Source organism: Somniosus microcephalus, chromosome 32 (assembly GCF_052327205.1).
Source record: "Somniosus microcephalus isolate GS21.2 chromosome 32, FLI_Smic_1.0, whole genome shotgun sequence".
NCBI classification, from domain to species: domain Eukaryota; kingdom Metazoa; phylum Chordata; class Chondrichthyes; order Squaliformes; family Somniosidae; genus Somniosus; species Somniosus microcephalus.
This window is the reverse complement of record NC_141018.1, coordinates 32,656,006-32,682,405: the sequence shown is the minus strand read 5'-3', so window position 1 is coordinate 32,682,405 and position 26,400 is coordinate 32,656,006. Positions and strand designations below refer to the sequence as shown.

The window sequence follows — 26,400 nt, the reverse complement described above, 5'->3', positions numbered from 1 at the left end:
AAAAAGCTAATGGATTGATAAACTCCTACATCCAATGATACAAATGGACACTACAGGAAAAAGGACCAAAAGGTCAAATTGGCCAGCCTTGATAATATATTAAAAAAGAAAAAATTCTTGCAGCATTGAAGCTCTGTCAGTAGATGTCACTAGCAGCTTCAGTGATAGTATATCGTACCATAGTTACAGAGGGCGCTTAAGTAATTTAAAGGGACAACATCATTACTGCATCAACTGCTGTTCCAGTTTGTCTGCTGTAACCCAACACTCAACTCCTGGAAATTGGTGTCTGAATGGATTCTTAGTGTTGCAGTGCTGGATATAACTGAAGAATCAAAGTTTAGAATGTGGCTGATCATGGGCACAACTAGAAAGGAAGAGATCTATATCTGTGATTTATTAAAAGTCCTGCCTAGTGCCCACACTTCCTGCAAGTGTCAATTACTTGTAACATTTCACCATTACACTTTGACAGTATCCCTATTGTTATAAGACAGCATATCCTCTAACTCACCATCTACGTGTACTTACACACACCTGTAAATGGTATAAAAATGATCAAAAATCACAGTGGATTAGCTGAGGAATGTTGGTTAAAATCAGCTGTTTTGCTTGACTAGGAATTGAGCAGAGCCATTTTTCTAGAAACATAGAAGATAGGAGCAGGAGTAGGCCATTCGGCCCCTCGAGCCTGCTCCGCCATTCAATGCGATCATGGCTGATCATCCCAATTCAATACCCGGTCCCTGCTTTCTCCCCATATCCCTTGATCCCTTTAGCCTTAAGAAATATATCCAACTCCTTCTTGAATATATTTAATGTATTGGCCTCTACTGCCTTCTGTGGTAGAGAATTCCACAGGTTCACCACTCTCTGGGTGAAGAAATTCCTCCTCATCTCTGTCCTAAATGGCTTACCCCTTATCCTTAGACTGTGACCCCTGGTTCTGGACTCCCCGACCATCGGGCACATCCTTCCTGCATCTAGTCTGTCTAGTCCTGTTAGAATTTTATAAGTTTCAATGAGATCCCCTCTCATTCTTCTAAACTCCAGCGAGTACAAGCCCAATCGACCCAATCTCTCCTCATATGTCATTCCTGCCATCCCAGGTATCAGCCTGGTGAATCTTTGCTGGACTCCTTCCATGGCAAGAACATCCTTCCTCAGATAAGGCGACCAAAACTGCACACAATACTCAAGATGTGGTCTCACCAAGGCCCTGTACAACTGCAGCAAGACATCCTTGTTCCTGTACTCAAACCCTCTTGCTACGAAGGCCAACATACCATTTGCCTTCTTAACCGCCTGCTGCACCTGCATGCTTACCTTCAGCGACTGGTGCACAAGGACACCCAGGTCTTGTTGCACTTCCCCTTCTCCCAATCTATTGCCATTCAGATAATCTGTCTTCCTGTTTTTGCCACCAAAGTGGATAACCTCGCATTTATCCACATTATACTGCATCTGCCATGCTTCTGCCCAATCACCCAACCTGTCCAAATCATCCTGTAGTTTCTCGGCATTCTCCTCACAGCGCACATGCCCACCCAGCTTTGTGTCGTCTGCAAATTTGGAGATATTACATCTAGCTCCCTTTTAATTAGATACCATGAAGTTGCAGTGAATACTTGTATTATGGAATTAAAAAAATGTAACATAACCCTAAAACAACTTGCATCTTTAGTGCCTCATGTAGAAGAGCATCTTTGAGCACTTCACTGGTGAGAGTGAGGACTGCAAAGGGGGACTGTATGGGTTAAGGGTGAGAAGTTTAGCCTGAAAGTGCAGTCAAAAACATAGGATTTTAATAAGTGTTTGAAGGAAGGGAGAGACGTGACGAGGAAACAGAGTTTATTCTCTGTTGCATCAATGAATAATATATACTGGCCATTTTAGATTAGTATAAGACACAGCAGCTAATGTTTTAATGGCTTTCTTCTGTTCACTGTATGCAGGGGTAAAGAGTATGAAAGCTCGCTGGAAGCCAAAGCTCAGATCCCAGACTCGCCCTTCAAAGCCAAGTAAGTGCTGTATAAATGGAGAAGGTTCGTTTAATGTGTAAACAACAATTAAGCAGTTGCGAGTAGTGGTTGCATCGTGGCTAGTTCATACATTTGGAGGCAGCCACTGGTTAACGCTGAGGTTTAGTTTGGGGTCATGTGCTGTAATAAAAACAGATAATGCTGGAAATACACCACCGCTCGATCTGCTTCAAAGAGAAAAGAAAGGTTAATGTCTTGGAATGGAGGCCCTTCCTCAGAAAGATAGGTGAGCACCTTTATTGGAGTGACCAGAACAAAGAGGGAGGGGGTGAAGGTCACAAGTCGAGCAATCCAAACTGTTGTAATGGCGCTTAATGGGCTGCAAGATTTTTTTTTAAGGAAATAACTGGAAAGAGATGTAACAAACAAGAAGGGAATAGGACAAAAAAGACACAAACTAAAATCACCATACAAACAAAAAGGTAAAGGGACAAGATGCTAGCTGCTATATGGCTAATGGAACGCTGGCTGCCAGTTCCTATAGAAGCGCATTATTTTGTTAATGTTGAGAATTTCTTGGAGTGTTGAGAATTATAGATAGGGACTTGTGTACCTGCTTCTCCTGCACTTAAGTGCCGTGTATGTAGTTGAAGGAGTAGAACAAAGCAACAGCATTAATTGGGTTTAGCATCTTCATACAATCGGTGTCCTTTGTACATCATAGGACACCAATTTGCATATTAAAAGTGGCCTCCCGCCTGGAACAGGTGGGCACTCCAGTGATCCTTCTTAAGACCCTACGGAAGATGGCACCAGCCTAAACGGGACAGTAAGTGACCCAACACCCTTTTCAGGAGGAGGCACTCAAAATTAGCCCCCAGGAATGCTCTTGGCTGGCTTCGTTTGCTGCAGGAATATAGAATACATCAGGAAATAATTTTTCCTCCAGAGTTAATTAAAACAAGCAATTGAATTGTACGAGTCACGCACGACGCACTTGAATTGTTTGCTAAAATCTTTACGCCTTCCACAAGCTCTACTTTGCAGTTTCAACATCACTTGGATGTGAATCCAAAGGGATCACATGCTCAGGGTGATCCATTGCTGATGATTGACGTATTTAGTTGTATGTTTTTAAAAATATTTTCATTTATTGACCTATTTGAAATACTTGGGACCGGAACCTGATGGTCAGATAGGAGTTAAATTCCAATTTTAAAAATATGTTTGTGGCACTTCTTCCAGTACAATTTGAAGTAGCCTTGGATGGATAGCAATCAACTGAGTTCCAAGCTTGTGTATATCTACAGTTGTAGATTCTGTGGAAGTGAGAGCTTTGTTCAAGTTATTGGGGGCGTAGGACGAACTGGATCGCTCTTCGAAAGAGCAGCGCAGATTCGATTGGCCGAATGGCCTCCTCTTGTGCTGTACAAGTCTATGATTTTGCATTTATGCTAAGAAACCTCTCCTAATGGTTAATTGTGCTGCCTAATGTGGTTCTGAGCCGTAAAGAGCAAGAAAGCCCGAGCTGAATTAAGTTGCTTTCCGCTGGGCTGCTACATTTGGCCCCTGCTTCCCCGGGGTAAGGAGGGCTGAAATCAGCTGGGGCTCCCGCCCCGATCACTGTTAAGTGGTCCCTGCTATAAAACTCCACACGGCAGCCCTTGGGTGAGGGCGGTATTGCACTTGGCTGTGATGCCTCCCGTGCCGAATATTGGGAACACTCGCTGCCTGCTCATACGGCCACTTGAGTGAGGCACAAGGGGACCGCTGGCACCTGTGGAACCATAACCCTGCATGGGTCGGTGGCCTCGGGAAACATGGGGAGAACAGGAAAGCTCTCTCTGTCGGTATGTTTTGTATGATATCGAAATTTAAGCAGCAGTAACATCGAAAAAGGATAAGAAGAGCAAAGTAGAATGAACCAATCTGATCTTAAAGGCAATCTTGTCTTCTGTACCCGTTTTAATTTTTAAAATTGAACACCAGCAGAAAAATTATAATTAATTTTGCATCTTTTCTGAAAAATATTTTAATCTGAGCCCTGAGTTCTATGTCCTTATCAGGAGGAACTGGGTTGAAGGAGTTTCTGAATCCAGCAGTGTGAGAGTCCAATTAACAGCAGAGAGACAATTAATGTTATCCGACTGCTCCGCTGAATGCGTTAATTCAACCCCCTCAAGCTGTCGGGCTCTGTAACTCCTTTTGGCTAATTTCTCCAATTATGTCATCAAAGCTGGATGCCTAAAAGAGGGGGAAAAAAGTATACAATTGACAGAAACGCTTTGTAACTGCTTTTTGAAATTAGTATGAACAATTCTAAAGCAAATGATTATCTTAAGAGCTCTTTTGATGGCTCAGTGAGTAAATGCGCCACATGGAGTGATGCTGAACCATTCAGGTGAGGAAGGTCCGTGGTTCCATCCTGGTCAATGTCGAGTTACCTGGCTTCAGCTCGGGCAGTGATGTGGACAACTACGATTCTTTTTGTGCCCCCGGAGTAGGAAGGAGAAAAACTCAAGTAGGATTCCTGCTCCTTATGGCTACCTGTGATTCCCACAAGAAAGTGCAGGCATATGGATAGGATTGAGCTCTGTCCTTCGTCCGGTTGAAGAGCATTGTCTAGGCATATAGATGAAGAATGTTGACGTGGGCGAGGTAGCCGAGGGTTGGCAGTGCTCATAGAAGTGTCAACATGAATCATCATTTTCAGCTGAGAAGGATGGGAAGTTATGCGAGGAAACTACACTCCCTGCTGTTTAGCACCATTTTCATTATTTTTAATTTACTGTGCAAGAACTGTAATGTTATCAGCACTGACGAAGTTTGTACATCACTTGACATGTTAATCGTTAGGAAGATTAATCTGATGAACACGTGGGCGTTTGATTAAAAATTCATGTAAGCCATTGACTGTTGAAGCAGCTGCGCAAGTTCATGTTGTCCCTCTGCTTTCAGTGAGTTGTTGCCGACGAGAAATCCAACCTCTCTTTCTCCCCCTCCCCTCCCTCATTTGCCATGCACAAGCTGTTGGCCTCTTCCCAGGTTTTTGCCAATGCTCCATGGAACTGGCTGTAGGACAGTATTTTAGAGAGCAGCATAAGCACAAGATAGGTGCAGATGAGGAAAGACTTCAGCCCACCTGAGCACGTCCACCCAGAAAGAACCTACATTCATAACTTCCAACTGTTTTTTAAATGACTGCTGAAGCTTCTTTGCCTACAGTACCTTACCTTAGAAGTCCAATACATGTGCTTTGCTGACGGGCCTTTTTCTTCCTCCCTGCCTTCAGATCAGGAATCACGGGTGTGAAGCCTTGTTTTACCACTTATGGCACGGCGAGTGAACACAAAAACATTTGCACCATTGGGCTGCATTAGTGCATGTTCAGAATTTTGAAGATTAAGACGTTTTCATATGATCAGCCCCATGTGTCATAAACAGAACCCCAAAAAACTTTCATTGAATGCACACTGCTTACAATGATCCTTTTGTGCCTGTGTTAACCAAGAAAATAATACACTTTTTTTGGGTGGGTGGGTGGGTGGGGTTTGTGTGTCATTTTCATTCTTTTTGTTTACCACCACATGCAGCAGACAGTTAATCAGAGATCACAATCCCACCCTCGGGGCTTGCAATTCAAATGGATAAATCAGCCTCCTTAAGTTTCACCGTACCAAAATGTAAATGCTTCAAGCACATTCTCATACTGTATGATACTTCTCGATCTCTCTTTCAATCTCCTTTCTGGCACTGGCACTTTTGGAAGTCCATAAGTTTCTACTAGCTGTGTGAGACCTGCGTTTGCCAGCCAGCTGTGCAGCAAAACAGCTAATAATTCACAGATTGCCAGCCGATTGGGTGAGTCCATTGGCCTTTTAGAAAAGAAAGACTTGCATTTATGTAGCGTCTTTCACGGCCTCAGGACATCCCAAAGCACTTTACAGCCAATGAAGTACTCTCACTGTTGTTTTCTACATCGTACTCCCAAATGGCCGCTCTCTAATTTTAAGATTTTGCCCCCTTGTTCTGGAGCCCCCCCCCCCCCCCCCCCAGAGCAAATAGTTTCTCTTTATCCACCCGATTAAATCCATTACTCATTGTAAATACCTCGATTAGATTACCCGTCACCCTTCTAAATGCATGGGAGTACAAGGCAAGTTTATGCAACCTGCCCTCATAATTTAGCCCCTTAAGCCTGATGAATCTGCGCTGTACCCCTTCCAAGGCCAAAATATCTTCCCTGAGGTCCAGTGCTTCAAACTGAACACAGTTCTCCAGATCGGGTCTGACCAGGGCTCTCTGCAACTGAGGCATCTCTTCCTCGCTTTTGAATTCCAATTTCCTTGAGAAAATGGCCAACATTCCATTAGCCTTTTTAATTACATTTTGTACCTGTCCACTAGCTTTTAGTGATTTGTGTACATGGACATCTAAACCCTTTGCTCCTCTATAGCTCCTAGTCTCTCACCATTTAAGAAAATATTCTGATTTGTCTTTCTCAGATCCAAAGTGTATGATCTCACACTTGCCCACATTGAACTCCATTCACCATAGTTTTGCCCACTTGCTTAGTCTGACTGTGTCCCTTTGTAACTTTCTCCTCCCATCCACACAACTTACCGTGCCTCCTAACTTACTGTCACTTGCAAACTTGTATGTACAACTCTCCATTCCTTCATCCAAGTCATTATATATGGCGAAAAGCTGAGGTCTCAGTACAGATCCCTGGGGCACATCACTTGTCACATCCTGCCAATGAGAGAATGAACCCTTTATCCCTACTCTCTGTCTCCTACTCCCCAACCCACAAGGCTACCTTTAATTCCAAGCACACCCATTTTTGCTAATAATCGCTTGTGCGAAACATTATGAAATGTGTTCTGGAAGTCCATATTCCCCTATACCAATACTCCCCTATTCACCATGCTTGTGACCTCCTCAAAAATAGATTCAACTAGATTAGTCAGACATGGCCCTCTCTTCACAAATCCATGCTTACTCTCTTTGAACAACTGATGCCTGTCCAAGTGCTCAGTCGCTCTGGCCGCAATTTTTCTGGCGCTCAGAGGGCGGGTTCGGAGGCAGGTCAGATGTTAAAGTCGCAATGATTGACGGTGGGTTGGAAACCTGCCGCGAACCCGCCTCTGTGTGAGTTTCAAGAGTGTCGGGTCTGCGATTTCACAACAGACCCGACACCAAGCGGCGGGTAAGGGATTTAAGGCACTTAAGTGCTTGATAACTGTTATTTTGAGAGCCTTTTGCAATTGTCCAACATTTTATTTGGGTTTCACGACGTTCAGAGATCATGCCAGGTAAGTGTGTTGGGAAGACCAACGAGCTGGAACCTTCACAGCTGCAACTGCAGTCTAAAAGCTGCACTCTCAAATCTGTTCAATTTCAAATGTCAGAGGTTGCTGATTTCACAATTTGGGATACTGTCTTGAGGCTGTAAGTGTATGTTGTTAACTCTATATCCACTGTCACCTGCATTGCTGGACATAAAAGGCGTCCTCACCCTTCACTGTGCCACCTCAAATTGTGAGCACACAAATGGCAACGATGTCAAACGTTCATACAAGATTAATTTATTCCAACATAATAAAAGAACAGAAACTTAACATTGAATTTTATCAGAACACCCAAGTGATTATCCTTGTGATCATTTATGTGTCGGCTTTCTCTTCCATGTGCTTCTACATTGTGCTACCCTTGTGGCTTCAGCAGATGTGGAGACAGCCTGCTCACTTCCCTGCTGCGCCTATTTAGACACCTTTGGCAGTCGTCGTCTGGGTTTTGGAGCCTTTGAAGGCCCCGCCAAAGTCTGCTCCTCCTGTGGCAGCACAGGGGCAGACTCGACCATCACTGCGCCGGCAGTCATCTGAGGCTCTGACCAAGGGGATGGAAGTTGGAGCGCTTGGAGAGGAGCCCCCACTTGCATGTTGCTTCCCACCATCATCCCTCTCGTGTAGCTGGAGAGCACCTTGCTGCACATCAGTGGGGCCATGAGGACCCGTCTCTGTACTGACAGTCCTCATAACGGGGACGTCCATGTACCTCTGGTTCCTCTCCATGATAGATGCCCATCTATCCTCCATAGCTGACCATCTATTTAGAAGAGTCACCATGTTCATTTGCGTCTGGCAATTTATGTCCTCCATGGAGGTTGCCATCTATTCCATGGCGGGACCTACATTCGTCATTGCGTGCACCACAGCATTGCTCATGTTTAAGCTGCACGCCTCCATTCTCTGCACACTTGCAGTCACCGTGGATGCAAACCCAGTCAGAGCCTCCTGCACTTGTTCCTGAAATTCCAGCTTTCTCTCTTTATGGATGGAAGAAGTCTTCGTTGAAGCGGGGAGCTGCCTTTTGTTTCTCTGCGGACATCGTGGTGAGAAGCAGCAGTCAGAAGCACCAGAAACGACCTGAGATCTAATGGAGAAATGGCCCCCTTAAATGCAACGGCTGCAAACGCGTCAGCATATCAGCTGGTCAGACCCGCACCTTGTGATCAGGGTGGGTAACCCACACGGCGGGCTTAACTGGCCAATTAACGAAAAATTGTGTCAGCAGGCCGGCTGGAGCCGGCAGCAGGACCGGAACCCGCCAACTACCGTTCCCGACGCCAACCCGCCTCCAAGAAGAAAATCGCGGCTTCTGTCTCTGATGATAGATTCCAGCAACTTCCTTACAATTGATGTTCAAGTTTTAGGGTTGTGTTGAGTCTTCTGCAGGTGATAGGCTCTGAATTAATTCTTAATCAAAATCTGCAATTTCAGTAGCACTAATCAGTGTGCTGGTTTGGTAGGTCTTCAGAATGAAAATCCGTCGGCGAAAAAATAGCCTGAGATACTGGTGAAAGAAACGGTGTCAGAATGAAGGGCCACTGTGTTTTTAATCTTGGTGCATTTGATATTCTTCTTCCTGTTATAGGCATGGTGGTAGCTGTCATTTAAAATAAAAAGAATTACATGAAAGCCTGAGGGGGAGCTCATAATTATTATCATTTGCACAAGAGTACAAAGAGTTCTCTTTGATCACTGCCTCAATCAAAAGCATACTTTCACAAAAAAAGCTATGAAACTCTGACAGGAGATATCATAATTCAGCTACATGGTTTTATGAAAATATGTGGGTCTTATGTGTGACATAACACCCACCGCAACATCAGAATTGTTAAACTTCTTGATGCTGGTAGAGTGTTTTGCTATTCTTTTGGCTAGAATAGGTGAAAACTTGGCATGTTAAGGTGAAATTTTGTTAAATCATCTACACCTTGTAGAAACTGGAATTGTCAGATGCTTAACCATGACAGAATTTCTCTTGAGTGATATAACTTTCCCTCCATCCCCACCTCAAATGGTCCTTTCTATGTTGTTGTAAAAATGATTGGAGGGGAGGGAAGGAAGTTTGTGGAGTCCAATCAAAAGTCAGACGTTTCTTGCAGCCTTAATACAATCAGAGACGCCACAGGGAGAGTGCCCAGCACTCTGTCATTGGCTTGGAGCCACGAGTATGTCATATCATTTAGGTGCGCTAGAGCCTATTGTTGGTGAAAGCCTTATACAATGAGATTACTCACAGTGGAATTTTTGGCAGTGAGGAGTATTAAAGCCAGCAATCTCCTCGTATGGAAAAACTCAACACCCAAAAGACTTTAGCACACCACTGAAAAACCATCTCAAAGCTCTTCACACATAATAAATTACTTTGCAGTGCAGTGACTGTTGTTATGTAGGCAAACATGGCATCCAATTTGGACACAGAAGGGTCCCACAAACAGCAATGAGATGAATAACCACTTAATTGATTTTTGATAATGTTGTTTGAGGGAGGAATGTTTGCCAGGGAACTAGAAGAGCTCCATGGGATCTTTGGCATCCACCTGATCCATCAGAATGGGCAGACAGAGCCTCAGTTTAATATGTTATTCACAGGACACTACTTTCAGGAATGGAGCACTCCCTCAGTACTGCAGTGAAGTGTCAGCCTAGATTATATATTCAGCACCAGGAATTTGACTCCGAGATGAGAGTGCCAACAACTGAGCCAGGCTGACACGGGCATGAACCCACTAAATGCCAACAAGGATGATAGGATTTGGCAGCATGGTGCAATTAATATTTGATTGTCACACTCAAACAACAGTAAAGAGTAAAATCAATTTTAGTGACCATTGCAAGATGCTCTCCATTTTGAGCAATCAGTAGTCCCTCATTGATAGTTTAATGTACTATAATGGATGGTGTACAGCAAAAACCATTGACAAACGAATGCACAGCTCCGTGAATACACATCGCTGAATTCCCACTCTCATCCGTGTTACTATAAGGGAGTGTTGAGTGAAGTCTGGCTTCTTCTGCAGAGGGAAAGAGAGTCTTCCTTGAAAGCACAAGGGTAAGAATGAGGAAAGATCTGCTGACTGCTGTTTCAAGCATGTCTGGTGTGAAACATGGACACAATTGGGGAAAAGGAGAAAGTAACTATCCATCATTTTTTTTTAAATGAAGGGCTATCATTTCCTGCACTCAATCACACAAATGCATATACACAGTTGTGCTGCAGACTGCAAAAGAAGTGTAGTTTCCATCGTAGAAAGTAGTTTGCCCTTGGGGCAGGCTTAACACACCTGAAATCTTAGTCATAGACCAACCATACCCGTGACTGAAGTTGGAACAGTTGTTCATTTCTATCCTGAATCCTTACCAGAGGTGATTTCAGAATTCTGAGTTGCTGTATATCTTCTGTTGGGCGCTCTCAGATTGGTTAGCATAAAACTTGCTAATATTTTAACATGCAGAGTGTATTATATATTAGCATCTTGGATTTCAGTGGCAGCAGTGTCTCGACTCCATGTGGTTCAACAAATCTGTAGTTAACCAAACAGATAATGGACTTTTTAGCTCTACAATTAATTGTTGAGCCAATTCAGAGCTATTCAGATATACTGTTCTGGATCCAAAGTTTGTTTCTGTGAGCAGCCTACCTCAGTCAGTTCAATCGATTGCAAAACTCTTGTCACTGCTTGATTATCAGTGGGAGTTGATTTGCATAAGCTGGCTCAGTAATTTCAACCCTGAACTGAATGGAAGATGAAGGCTTGGCTCCAACGATTAGCTCTTACTAACAATTCAACAAATCTTCTCTTTGACTCTGAGCCAACCAAAGCTTCGATGTGGTCTGCCAGATCATGGCACTCTTAAGCATTTATTTTATGATTTGATCCATCTCATGGTGTTGCATATGGAAAGTTGAGGCCTGCACATGATTGAAATGTCTCATCTTGATGTTCCTAATGAATGTGATATTGTCACTGCTTAAAGCAAAGCCTGATAAAATTAAGAACAGAATTTTTTGAATAATGTGTTGTAGTTTTTGCTTGACATTATAGAACCGCAGCAGGAAGACAAAACCATTGCTCACTCACCACCACAAATGATTAGGACGAACATTTAACCACAGCATATCCACCCCAGACAAAACCAGCACTCGGGTGCACTCACAGGGCACCAATAATAAGCAAACCTTTCTCCACCAGTAATCATACCAAAAATCCGAAAATAATCTTCAGACAGAACTTCAATTAAATCAGCAGCACACAAATTATTTAAATGCTGTGGACTTGGCGGCAGCAGCAATCCTCTTCCCACCCCCTTATAATAAATAAATAATATTGCCCCTAATGCCCCATGTGTGCTTTTTTTAATTCATTCATGGGATGTAGGCATCACTGGGTAGGTCAGCATTTATTGCCTATCCCTAATTGCCCTTGAGAAGGTTGTGAGTTGCCTTCTTGAACTGCTGCAGTCTGTGAAGTGGAGGTACTCCCAGAGTGCTGTTAGGGAAGGAGTTTCAGGATTTTGACCCAGCAATGCTGAAGGAAAGATGATATATTTCCAAGTCAGGATGGTGTGTGACTTAGAGGTGGTGGTGTCCCCAAACGCCTGCTGCCCTTGTCCTTCTAGGTGGTAGAGGTCACAGGTTTGGGAGGTGCTGTCAGTGAGTTGCTGCAGTGCAACTTGTAGATGGTACACACAGCAGCCACGGTACGCCGGTGGTGGAGGGAGTGAATGTTTATGGTGGTGGATGGGGTTAACCCCTTGAAGAACAACACAGGATGAATTTGCAGCCAGCACCGTGCAAATGCGAAATATAAAGTTGATGTCATTTAACATTGTGCAGGAAGGTCCAAGATTCACATGCGCATAAAAGTACCAAAAATATATATTTTTTGGAGGTAACTGTGCATATTGAACAGTGTATTACCGGGAGTCACGTGCAGTAAGGATCATAATCCGCACATACAAACATACATACAAAATTCTCATCCTTGTGTTCAAATTCCTCCATGGCCTCTCCCCTCCCTATCTCTGTAACCACTTCCAACCCTCCGAGATATCTGCGCTCCTCCAATTCTGGCCTCTTGCGCATCCCCGATTTCCTTCATCCCACCATTGTCGGTCGTGCCTTCAGCTACCTCTGAAATTCCCTCACGAAATCTCTTCGCCTCTCTACCTCTCTCTCTCCATTTTTAAGTCTTTCTTAAAACCTACCTCTTTGACCAAGCTTTTGGTCACCTGACCTGATTTCTTTTTGTGGTTCAGTGTCAAATTTTGTCTGATAACACTTGCCTGATGGCCTTTGGACATTTTACTGCGGTGCTATATAAATGCAAGGTAGTGTTGTTGCAGAATCAAATCATTTTTGTTGACGCAACTATTCCATTCAGGTTCATGTTGCAGTCTTGCATGACCATTTACATTCTGATTATGAGGGGGAATACCATTGGGTCTATTGCTTTATGCAAGATATTTGGAAATTGTGCTCAGTTAGGTCTTCAATAGTCCCCAGTTGAAACCTTAATTTAGTTCTTAACAAGTTAGTGTATCCAGTCTGTCAAACCTTTGTGTGAATTTCTTGCATGAAAAACTGCACCGCTGTTAGCATTAGTTTCAGTTCGTATCGCTCGTGAACTGCAAGCCATTATTTTTGATCAGCCGTATTTGTCATTTTTACATAACTGCCCTTGGGATTCAACCAGAGTTTTTATTTAAGGTCTCATCCCAGTTTCATTTGGGTTAAAAAAAATTGTTGCCTCATTGTTTCCACTATGTAGATGCTTAAGGAACCCGAAGTTATTATAATTCTCACACAGTGCAACTTAGACAGTCTTGAGAGTTATTTGTGCAAGGATCCAAGCTGTAACAGTGAGGAAGCGGTGTTTGGCCAAATGGATAGTTGAGTGTATGCTACATTGCTAACTATCTTGCAAGGATTACATAGGATATACGGCACAGAAACCGGCCATTCGGCCCAACCAGTCCATGCCGGCGTTTATCCTCCACTCGAGCCTCCTCCCGTCTTTCCTCATCCAACTTTGTCAGCATAACCCTCTATTCCCTTCTCCCTCATATATGCTTATCTAGCCTCCCCTTAAATGAATCTATACTATTCGCTTCAACCACTCCCTGTGGCAGCGAGTTCCACATTCTCACCACTCTCTGGATAAAGAAGTTTCTTCTGAATTCCCGATGGATTTCTTGGTGACTATCTTATGTTGATGGCCTCTAGTTATGCTCATCTCCACAAGTGGAAACATTCTCTCTTTGTCTACTCCATCAAAACCTTTCATAATTTTAAAGACCTCAATTAGGCCACCCCTCAGCGTTCTTTTTTCAAGCATACAGAGACCCAGCCTGTTCATCCTTTCCTGATAGGTATACCCTCGCATTTCTGGTATTATCCTTGTAAATCTTCTCTGCACCCTCTCCAGTGCCTCTGTATCCTTTTTATAATATGGACACTAGAATTGTATGCAGCATTCCAAGTGTGGTCTTACCATGGTTTGATACAAGTTTAGCATAACTTCACTACTTTTCAATTCTATCCCTCCAGAAATAAATCCTAGTGCCTGGTTTGATTTTTTATGGCCTTGTTAACCTGTGTCACTACGTTTAGTGATTTGTGTATTTGTACTCCAATATTGGTACCCCACCCAGACACGCACCCTCCAAGTAATAGAACATGTCCAAGGAGCTATAGACCAGTCAGCTTAACATCAGTGGTAGGAAAAATAATGGAATCCCTCCTAAAGAAGAAAACAGAAGAAGATCTAGAAGCCAAAAATATAATGAATAGTCAGCAGGGATTTCAAAAAGGAAAGTCTTGCTTGACCAACCTCATTGAATTTTATGAAGAGGTAACATATTCTTTGTACCAAAATGTAATACCTCACATTTATCTGTGTTGAATTTCATATGCCAATTTATATGCCCATTCTGTAAGTTTATTAATGTCTTCCTGTAATTTGTTGTAGTCCTCCTCAGTATTAACTATCCCCCCAATTTGGTGTCATCTGCAAATTTAGAAATTGTGTTTTTGATTCCAAAGATTAAATCATTAATATAAATTGTGAACAACAGTGGTCCCAGCACTGATCCTTGTGGAACACCACTACCCACCTTCTGCCACTGTGAATAGTTACCCTTTACTCCTACTCTCTGCTTTCTGTCTTGAAGCCAGTCAGCAATCCATTCTGCTACTTGTCCTCTGACTCAGTATTCTCTGACCTTATTCATTAGTCTATTATGTGGTACCTTATCAAAGGCCTTTTGAAAATCTAGATAAATTACATCTACTGCATTACCCTTGTCTATTTTCTCTGTTACCTCTTCATAAAATTCAATGAGGTTGGTCAAGCAAGACTTTCCTTTTTGAAATCCCTGCTGACTATTCATTATATTTTTGGCTTCTAGATGATCTTCTGTTTTCTTCTTTAGTAGGGATTCCATTATTTTTCCTACCACTGATGTTAAGCTGACTGGTCTATAGCTCCTTGGACATGTTCTATCTCCCTTCTTGAACATAGGTATTACGTTAGCTATCTGCCAGTGATGTGTAGTAATGCCTCTGCTATCTCTTCCCTAGATTCTTTTAAAATGCGTGGATGTAATCCATCCGGACCAGGGCTTTTTTCCTCTTTGAGTTTGATTAGTTTATTTAATATATATCCTTTTTATTTTAAATGCAGTTATTTCATTACCAATCTCATGATGTAATGTCATGTCCACCTGTTCTATCTACCTGGTAAATACTGAGGTAAAGTAATTATTTAATATTTTTGCCATCTCTCTATCACTGCCTGTGGTATTATCCTGTCCATCCCTTAGTGGCCCTATTCCCACCCTAACCTTCCTTTTTTTTTATTGCTATGCCTGTAAAATATTTTACTGTTTTGTTTTATGTTCCTTGATACAGTAATTTAATTTCATAGTTCCTCTTTGCCTTCCTAATTGTTTTTTTGACTTCTTTCCTAATCTCTTTGTATTTTCCCTTATCATGCTCTCCCCTGCCATCCATGTACTTAATGTATGCCTCTTTCCTTGCCCTCAATTTTTCCCTTATGGCTTTATTCATCCATGGTGTCCCATTTGTGTTTAGCTTGTTCTTGTTTTTTAGCAGAATATATTTTTCCAGGTCTCTGTTGAACACTGTTTTAAATGTTTCCCATTGCAGTTTTACGTCATTAATGGCCAGGGGTAGGTTAGAGGTCTGTGGTTTGCTTCCTGGATCTGGATACAAATCTTGATCTGGATACAAATCACAGCCTGTAAGGCTGCTTGAGCATCCTCCCACATTTACTAAACTGTCTAGATTTAACTTCAGCACATGACGGTGCCATTTGCAGATCAGACCTAACAGTTGGTGTCGTGACTCTTATCTAGGGGCTTCACCACGTCTTAAAGCTTTGGTATGGTCCTAAAATGTGAGGAGAGTTTGGAATGAAGAATGAAGCCAGATGACGTATCTTGTAGTGCCTTCCTGTTTCTTCAACTGATGTATATCATTCATACAGCACATTCCCGCCCATAGAAGCATAATTGTGGAGGGGGGAGGGAGGAGGTTGCGGGTGGGGGGGGCGGGGGTGGTGAGCAATGATAGGTGGTTTGTTAGTTTTAAGTTGAGCTTGAAGCCAAAATAAATCGGCGCAGCTGAAGACCACATCCAGCACTACCTTCAGCATCATGACAACCTAGAAATGATCAAGCTAGACTGTAGTTCTATGGTGTGCAGAGAAGAGATATCATTCACAGATGAAGAAAAAAGGTCAAGGCTTATCTTTTTGTGCTGCTTCCTGATGGTAAGGTTGAGATGAGGAACTAATGCAAGGTGGGTGATATGTGAAGTTTTTTTTGGGGTGGGGGGTGTTGGTAGTGTAGTGGTGCAGAACTAGCAATCCAGAGGTTGAGTTTAAATCCCATCATAGCAAATGGTGAAATTGAATTCAATAAATCTGGTCATTTGTGGGCTTGCATCAGAGAAAGAAGAATGAGCATGAAAGCTTACGACTCCTTCTCAAGCCAACTAGGGATGGACAATAAATGTTGGTCTTGCCAGTGACGCCCACATCTCCCACGAATGAATAAAAAAAAATCATCCAAAACCCAACTGGCTCACTGACATCCTTCAGGCAAATAATTCTGCCATCCCTACCTGGTCAGTCCTACACATAATTCTAATCCTATGTTACACGGTTTACTTTTAATACCCCCTAAAGTGGCTGAGCAAACCACTCAATTGCTGCTAAAAAGGCCCACTACCATTTCCTTAGGGCAGCTAGAGATGGCTAATAGATGTGGCTTTGCCAGTGTTGTCCACGCCCCAGGAACAAATAAAAATGAATTCATATTTCTCTTTAATGGATATTTCTCTCTATCCGTTTTAATACTTACTGTAAATAACCAACAATAGAGGTAATTTAATCCAACACTTTATTCTTTGCATACAGACTACAGAGATTAGTGAAAGATCTCCTGAAGCAACAACAAGGACAGGATAGCGGGCCATGGGCAAACAACAAGGTGTCTTCTCTTGACAGGACACTGGGAGAGATCAACCGCATTCTGGAGAAACAGGTACTGGCGCTAGTTACGTGCTGTGGTGATTTATAGAATAGAGATAAATAACGTTTTGAAGACAACTCCTTACAATTACAGTCATCAAGAGGCTGGAAGGTTTGAGTAGGTTTTTGTGCAAGGTGCTGTCCGAGATGTTTGAACAACGTGAAGGGGAATCTGTGATTTCAGAGCAGCACCAAACCCTGTTTCAGAAACAGGGCAAAGTAATTTCCCCCTTACACGCTACTTGGAAAGTATTCTGGCTAGTGTGCGGTGTCCAACACCCATCCACTCACTTCCATCTCCCACCAGTGATGTCTGCCTGTATGCATTAGTTTTCCATTGTGCACATGGCAACTGCGGTGGATACTTCATTGCACAAGTCATCTCTCCTGAATATTTCCACCCTTGCTCGGCAGTCATGGCCAGCTTCAACTTGCTTGGAGGACAGTTACAGGCAACCTGGAAGGAAGCAGTTCCAAAACATCAGATATCCATTGCATCAAATTCAAAATCCTTATCCTGGTCCATAAATCCCTCCATGCCTTTTTCCCCACCCTATCTCTGCCATCTCCTCCCGCCCTATATTCCCTCCCGAGTGCTTTGTTCCTCTGACCAGCCTTCTGTGCATCCATCCCCCAATGCTCCACCATTAGTATCAGAGCTTTTAGCTGCTACAATCCTAAACTTTGCAACTTTCTTCCCAAATTTCTCCACCTCATTAAAAACTTCCTCAAGAGCCATCTTTTGGACCAAGTGTTATAAATCTCATCATTCATCAAGAAACTACTCGTGAAATAACGCTGGATGGCCAGCTGGTGGCGCCGTCCAAGGAGTATAAATACTCGGGCGTCGGCCCCAGCTCGCCAGGGACATCTTGTAAGACAAGGAACTAGTGAAGTACAACTAGACCTTCATGTTCTGAAACAAGTTGATTAAACAAGTTGATTAATACGCACTTCACAAGTGCGTAGTGAATTTTATTACATCACCAAGGTTTTGGCCTTGCTTGCTGGATTGCTTCACATAATTTGGCACTGCACCCGCCACTTTAAATGTACGCCCATCACTACTGCCACAACATTAACCCAGGGAAAACCACAGCCATCACAGGTAACACCTTAGAGCACAGAAATGTTGCATTCTTTGCTGTTTTATTTGGTGTGGCAGGTGGGGAAGTGGAAGACGCCACCTGAGAGTTGAGTTAACTAAGATTTTGTTCTGAAATGATGAAGATTATCACTCTGTAGATAGATTAATGGCGATGGCTATAACTATATGACAGATAATGCTTAACGTGTAAGAGCAATTCTGGTGCCTGAAGGCAAATTCCATAATGCATCTGATAAACTCGCACAAAACTCCAGGAAATCTCCTTCTCCTTGGACACATTATTGGCTGATATATTAATAGTTTTACATCTACTTAATATTTATAGCAAGAAGAGTCAATTTTTGGTGGAAATGTGATGTATCTTTTAATCATGTTTGCTGGGTCTCTTCCTGGGCCATACAACTGGCAGGTTTTCTGCATTTTGAGAGTTACTGAAGAGACGGGGTTTTTTTTTTACCTTTTTGTTTTTGAATTGCGTACCCTTTCCCTGATGGAGTGAGTCATTCATCACCACAGCACGAAAACAGCTCTCGGCAGTAGATAGCTGGATTGCTTCACATAATTTGGCACTGCATCCCCATTTTAAATGCACGCCCATCACTACTGTCACAACATCAACCCAGGGGAAAACAAACCTAAAATATTGCACGGGGCCATTTGATTGTGCTAGGATTACTCTTAGGATATTGTTATATCATGGGTACTGATTTGAAACAGGTACCTGCTAAGAGCCGAATAGAAGTTATACTGCCAGCTCTCTGGTAAGGGGAAATGGTGCTCTGTGCTTGCATACACACTTGGAGGTATCCAAAAGCTGCTTATATTCTATTGCCTGCTCCTATTACAGGAAACTCTTTTTATCCGGCACCGACGGGACCGGCGTGGTGCCGGTTTATCAAAAAGTCCGGATTACAGAGAGGTATAGTAAAAGGTACGAGAGTCCCGTACACGGCCACAGATCCAGGCGTCCCTGTTGCATAGCAGCAGGTGCAGGAACCCCGGTTACACAGCCACAGATCCAGGAAGGCCACTAATATGAAGTAAAACTTACCTGAACCTACTCCTGAATTTTGCCGGTTAACAGAGATTTCTGGTTATTTTAGGTGCCGCTAAATCGAGAGTTTCCTGTAATGTGAAAAGTGAAATTTAAGATTAATGCATCAGTGATCAGCTGAGCAATACAGGCCAAGAAAGAACCAAATTCAAATCTTGGCTTGTGGTGATCTAAGCTGGGCTGGCAGTAGGGGTACCACCACTGGTCTTGGGCACCCTTGAGTTGAGGAAAATCATCCAGCGCTTCCTGCTCCTGATTGATATCCAGGAAACCCCTGCTGGAAGTGCAGGATCAGGATCAACTCTGATGCCCCATATATGGCTAAACATACACTGTCATGGTTCACACATGATTATTGCCCACTTGAGTGAGGTACCAGAGGCTGGCTGGTCCTCATGGAAATTATAATGCAGGAAGGAGACAACTCCTTCAAGAGAGCATAGGGGGAAAAAAGAACTGACGAGAGGATAAAACTGTTTTAAAAAAATCTCTGGTAATCTGATATTATACTGCAACCTATGTGGAGCCAAGACAACAGCAACAAGGTAAAAACATTCCCAAATGGAGATAGTTGGGATAACAGCTGCTGAGGCATGGTGGGAAGGATAAGGAGAGGTAACTGAAAGCCTCTTTAAAAAAATTGTTTTTTTCCAGAGAGTTTTTAAGAGGAGAGCGAGGTGAAGGTTTTAAAGAAGGAAGTGGGGCTGAGGAGGCTGAAAGCTGTGCTACCAATGGTGAGCAAAGGAAGAGGGGGTGCACAAAAAGCCAGAGTTAGAACAAAGCGTGCTGGAGGGCATTTAAGGCTGGAGGAGGTTGCAGTCGGGCAGATCCTTAGAGGAATTTGAAGGTGAGGACGAGAAGTTTGCATTTAATACTTTGGGCGACAGGAAGCCACTACAGATCAATAAAGACGGAGGTGTTGATGGGCAGGCAATGCATAGTGTATGGCAGGACATGGATGGCCACATTGTGGACAAGTTGGAGTTTGTGGGTGGTGGAGAATAGGAGGTTAGCAAGGAGGGCATTGCAATAATTGAGTGTAGAGGTGACAGAAACATGGAAAGAGGTTTCATTGGAGGGAGGGGCAGAGGTGAAGAATGTTATACTGATATAAATAGGTGGTTTGGTGATGGATAGGATTTGAAGTTCAGCTCTGGGTCAAACAGAATGTCAAGGCTTCATCCCGAGTGTACAGCCAGGGAGGGAGATGGAGTCGGTGGCAAGGGAGCAAAATTTATAGCAGGGTCTGAAGAAGATGGCTTCACTTGTCCCGGCGTTCAGTTAAAGGAAACAGCCAGATATTGCATTTTGGAGGTAGTTTTGTGCCTTTTACAATTTAGGCAACTTCATGCGCAGATCAGATTGCACAGCTTGCTGTGATGTGAAGCCAGAACAGTTTCACATCAATGCCAACAACACTGTATAACCTGGCCTGTTAACTTATTTTGCCCCTGAAAACAAACAAAACTAACCTGCCATTGGCAACATTTTCAATCGCCTGCCCGTTCTAATCAGTATAGGCAGGAATGGTTGATTCAGATACCAGCCATTCTGTTTTATGAAGAAGAAAAATTAGCATCTTCAAGCCAGCAGGCTGTAATTCCCTTGCTAACTTGTAGACCCAGACACATCTCACATGTCAATGAGCTGTGGATAGAATCCTGATGGTGTCAATCATTGACTGATGGGCGGGAACAGACACTCTTAATTGAATTTCCCTGGGGAGGGTGAAAAATATCTAGAGATGGAGGGGGTGGAGCCTTTGAGAAGCTGATATCCATCAAAGCTGTCAAATTGTGAGAGAGCTTGTTACACAGATGTACATTTGCTAATGACTCACTGGTTTCAGGATATTGGCCTAAGGGAGACCAGAATAGATGGCATCTCCTGTTCACTTACAAGTTCATGCATTTAAAAGCAAAACAAGAATTTAAGTGGTTTCAACAATAAACGGTGAATCAACAGAATAGCTAATCAGAAAATCAGATTGTATTAGGGTACGGTTGGATCTTGAAATCTGTATTTCTGATTTGTCCAGTGCTTTCCTCGCCTGCTTCCCCACCTCCACAAACTACCATTTCGTCCAAAGCACCACGGCCTGTGTCATCAGCCGCATCAATGTCCGCACCCCTTTCATCGCTGTCTTTACCCCATCATCCCTTTCCTCATTGCGCTTCACTCCCAGTTCCCCTGCTAATTGACTTCAAGACCCTCATCTTTACCTTCAAATCCCCCATGTCCTCGCCTCACTCTCTCTTTCTCAGTGATCTCTTTTCAGCTGTACCTTCCTACAAGCACCTCCAACTCCTCTGAAACTGGATGATTCCTTCTTCGCCACTCGCCTATCAGTGGCCTGTCCTTTAGTCGCTATGTCCTTGCCTTCTGGAACTCTGGCCCACCACCCTCCCTGCCTTTAAAAGCCTTGTAAGAACTCCCTCTTCGACCACGCTTTCGCCACACCCAAGCCCTTTTTATTCTTGTTCCTCCGCCTGCTCAGTCTAATCTTTATCCACTGTAGTGTAAGTCATATCTGTGCATGTGTGGAGCACTGCAGAAAAGCAAATTCTGTTATGTTGATATCAAACTACTGTTTATCTCCTTAGTGAATATTATCAAAATGTCTTGCAAATCTAAGTTTGATCACATTGATTAAAGTAACTTTATGATAGTTTAGGTCATGATTAAACAAATTCTGCATTTCAGAGTGCCAGAAGTTGGGGTGCTACAGCTGGCCTAAGTGCTCTTGGACTGGGAGAGAGAAATCAGCCTGGGTTCCCACTCCTGATTGCTTTTCAGTGACTCAGTAAGAGTGGCCACCTGGACTAGGCACCAGAGGACAACTGGGGAAAAGGGAACTATAGGGTCAGCATTTCCGCAGTGTTCCTCACACACAGAAGACATGTCAAGCCATGTTACAGGCAGTGAACAAAGTGCTGGCGTCGAGCCGGAGGGGGAAAAGAGGTGTTGGTGGGGGGGAGCGAAAGCACAGTCAAAGAGAAGTGACTCGGCGAAGAGAGGAGGTGCTGGTGCTGGGAATTCCAGAGGGTAGGAGTGGTTAAAGAAGCCGCTGGTTGTGAAATGGGGGAACAAGGACCAGGTTAGTGTTGGAGGAACAGAGGTTGTGTGCAGGGACATATGGTTGAACAAGATCATCGAGGTAGGCAAGGGCAAGGCTGTGGAAAGGTTTGAAGGCAAGGACAAGGATATTAGAATCAAATAAAGTTAGCACCTTCAGGAGAGAGTGAGGGAAGAAAGTTGACAGAAATAAGGAGGCGAAACAGATTTCACCTCCCTGCATACTAATTAAACTCGAGTGGGTAGGTGAAGATACTGAAAACATGTGCACCTCAAACCATTTGTTTCAAAATGATTTATATTTATGCAGTGGAGATTGAGTTTTGTGTACACTTACTGATGACCTATGCTCTTCCTCTCCCCCCAAGTTATGGCTCTGTGATTGAAGGGAACCAAACACATTGTGCCACTGATTTCAATTGTTGCTGCAAATAAACGACTTCAAAAAGAATGACACAAAGCACATTTTTCCTCCCCCCCCCCCCCCCCCCCCCCCCCCCGATATCTGTAACTAATTTCTGTCCCTATACAGGGGAAACATAAATTAAAATAATTACTTGATTGGAATAAACTTTGTTTTAACTCTAAACTAATGTACACCACATGTAGGAAAATTGAGAATCTTTTTCTGCATTGGCAATATTATATAAAGATGCTGCCCTGGGTCCAATTTCTCTCTTCCCCTCAGTTGTGGAAGTGCCCAGTGTCTCTCTTGGTGTCTCTTTCCCACCTCACCTTCCCACCCCGTCCCCCGCACAGCCTTATTGAAATTGGGCACTCGCTGTGTGGGGAGCTGCAGATGTAAGTTTATGTTCTACCAGTTTGTGGTGCAGTGTGATAGGATACCAGTGCACTGTGCTATTCACTCTCCAAACTTGAGATTGCAAAAACTACTGTGAATCCTGGAAATCTGAAATAAAAACAGAAAAGGCTGTAGCCCTGTGAGTATAAAAGAAAAAAAAGAAACACTTAATTTATCTCTTCTCTTAGGCAGTCCCTCGGAACCGAGGATGACTTGCTTCCACATTAAAAATGAGTTCTCGGGTGGCTGATGAGTCCAATGCGGGACCTACAGTCTCTGTCACAGGTGGGGCAGACGGTGGTTGAAGGGGCGGGTGGGTGGAGTGCTTGTGTTGATGTGCGCTCCTTCCGCTGTTTGCACTTGGCTTCCGCTTGCTCCCGGCGAAGAGACTCGAGGTGTTCGGCGCCTTCCCGGATGCTTCTCCTCCACTTTGTGCGGTCTTGGGCCAGGGATTCCCAGGTGTCGATGGGGATGTTACACTTTTTCAAGGAGGCTTTGAGGGTGTCCTTGAAGCGTTTCCTCTGCCCACCCGGGGCTCTCGTGCCGTGCCGGAGCTCCGAGTAGAGCGTTTGTTTTGGGAGTCTCGTATCGGGCATGTGTACAATGTGACCTGTCCATTGGAGCTGATTGAGCGTGGTCCAAGCTTCGATGCTGAGGATGTTGGCCTGAGCAAGAACACTGACGTTGGTGCGCCTATCCTGCCAATGGATTTGCAGGATCTTGCAGAGGCAGCATTGGTAGTACCTCTCCAGTGCTTTGAGGTGCCTGTTGTACATGGTCCACGTCTCTGAGGCATACAGCAGGATGGATATCACTGTTGCTCTGTAGACCATGAGCTTAGTGCCGCGTTTCAGGTCCTGGCCTTCAAACACTCTCTTCCTCAGGCGACCGAAGGCTGCACTGGCACACTGAAGGCGGTGTTGGACTTCGCCGTCGATGTCTACCCTTGTTGACAGTAGGCTCCCGAGGTATGGAAAGTGGTCCACGTTGTCCATAGCCTTGTCGTGGATTTTGATAATCGGGGGGCAGTACTGTGTGGCGGGGGCAGGTTGGCAGAGGACCTTTGTCTTACGGTTGTTTAGTGTAAGGCCCATGCGCTCGTACGCTTCGGTGAAGGTGTTGACGATGGTTTGGAGTTTGACCTCCGAGTGAGCGCAGACGCAAGCGTTGTCTGCATAATGTAATTCTATATAGCGCCTTTCATGACCTCGGGACGTCCCAAATCGCCAATGAAGTACTTCTGTAATGTAGTCACTATTGTGCTGTAGGAAATGTGGCCGCCAATTTGCGCACAGCAAGGTCCCACAAACAGTACAGAGATAGTGACCAGATAATCTGTTTTAATGTTGGTTGAGGAATAAATATTGGCCACGATTTTTCGTATCTGAAAGAAAAAAAGTGAACATTTTGAGTACACGTGCTTCATCAGGACTGCTTTAAATACTGCAGAACATTTCCAGCATCTTTTGGTTTTCCTTCTATCTTTGAACTTATTCATCATTATTTTTTTTAATATACATTAAATCCCTTGGATAAAAACACACTTTTTAACTAAGCTGAAGATTTGAATGTAGCAGTATGCAGGACTAAAGCCACATTCTGAGAGCAGCTAACCTGCCCCACAGTATATCAGCCTTTGTTTACATCAGGTTCTAATAGTAACAAGTTTCACACATTTTTCTTTAAACTAATCATGTCTGTTGTCAACTGCGCGCTTTACAGCGTCAAAAGGAGGTGCTTAAACAGAGACCTCATTTATATTTGTAGTAGTAATGGTAAATCTGGAACACTACTTGAAACTAACACATGCGAAGGGCCAAGGAGGCACAATTTCAAACTATAGCAAAAGGCAAATTTAGGACTGATTTCAGGTTGTCTTTACGCAAAAAAGTGATCGACAAGTAGAATGGACCTCCGGGTAGGGTACCGGAGGCAAAAAACCTGGCTTCATTTAAAATTCAGATGCTGTGATAGGTTCTTTGTGGATGGATGAACTTCCTCACACCTTATCTATCTTGTGATATCAACATTAGTGACTTCAGGGAAATGGCTAAGTATAAAAAAACAACTTTTTCTACAACTACAATGACAAAATGCTCCTTCAGTATGTATGCATAAAGGAATGTATAAATGTGCAGCAACTTACTGGCTTCGTAAAAATTTTAATAAAATATTCAATATATTTATGAAATTGAATTGTAGATAAATGTCGGCAAAGCCACCGTTGCCTCAGAAAAGTCATTTGGAGTATTTTGATGATTTGTCTCGTTAGATTTTCACCTGGCCTCCAGCCAAATTGATTTAAACAATCTTTTTTTAAAAAAAAACATGCCCGAGATGGTGTTTGACCTCTGCTGAGAAATTCTGACAGATGATGATGATAACCAGCACTGCCATTGTGATACTTTGTGGGCCTTTGTAAGATGGTCCCAGAGTGACCACTTACAGTATCTTTGGTGCCATGAACGGCTTTCTTTCCCCCCCCCCCCCCCCCCGGCCCCCCACCCCGCTGCTTTTCACCTTTGTATAATTTGTCAACTCGCACTGATTGATGTCACTAGTTTTACTTCCTGGTTGCATAATTTTTCTGGAGGAGTCCAGTGACTTTCGACTTGAGTTTTTTTTAATACTTTTAAATAGCCGTCGAGTTTTGGAGACTGCGCACACTTTCAATGGTAAAAGAATGGCAATCATTTTTGTGGATTCCGCAAAAAACTCCCAGCAATAGCTTGCTAATGTGACTGTCAGTTGATGGGGCAATTTCAGTAAGTGTTTTATAAAATGGTCTTATCTTAGGGGAATAAATACCCCATTGATTGGCATCGCTGTCCAAAGGTGTCTGGAGATATGTAATACATGTGGCTTTGAAAAACCAGCTGTAAAGTAGTCGCAAATCAGGAATACAAGCTCTTCCAGCCACTGTGTATTTAAGGGAGAGACCAATAAAGCAGTTTGCAAACAGATTCACAGGAGGGGTTGGTGTAGAAATAGAATATGCCTTAAAGACGTCAAAGGAAACTAGGCACACCTGGTAACCTTATGAAGGAAAATCAATAGTGTAACATGTTTCAAAAAGAACATTTTGAAGCATTTAAGGCAGGCACAGAATGTCCATTTTTGGACAATGTACGTGTTTGTTCTGCGAAAGTGAAATCTTTAACGGGAATAATGAACAAAGCTTTTTTTGGTAAAATAATCAGTTCTTCAGGCGATAATTCAGACAGCTTACGAGTGATTATCGGAAGCTATGATTGCATCACTTTGAAGGGAGGGCCGAGGAATGCAGCGTGCAGCTTGAATTAGAGCTAAAATGAAAAGAAAGTGCTGGAGATAGACAGACGATCCATAAAGAGGCAAAAACAGGCTAATGTTTCAAGTGTAGAACCTGGGTCAGATTTTTCTCCTTTTTTCAGGTGCCGATGGGCCTACTGCATAGTTGCAGAATTTTCTATTTTATTTCAAGTTTCCAGCATG

General features: G+C 43.4%; 1 protein-coding gene across 4 annotated transcripts in view; it reads left to right on the top strand.

Moving 5' to 3' along the window:
* scaper (S-phase cyclin A-associated protein in the ER) overlaps window positions 1–26,400 on the top strand; it is a 339,292-nt gene that overhangs the window by 172,827 nt on the left and 140,065 nt on the right. For all 4 annotated transcript variants that reach the window (XM_085972324.1, XM_085972323.1, XM_085972325.1 and 1 more), the window contains 2 exons: window positions 1,956–2,021; window positions 16,774–16,900. In XM_085972324.1, coding sequence (XP_085828450.1) covers window positions 1,956–2,021; window positions 16,774–16,900 — 193 coding nt within the window. The remainder of the gene's footprint in view (window positions 1–1,955; window positions 2,022–16,773; window positions 16,901–26,400) is intronic.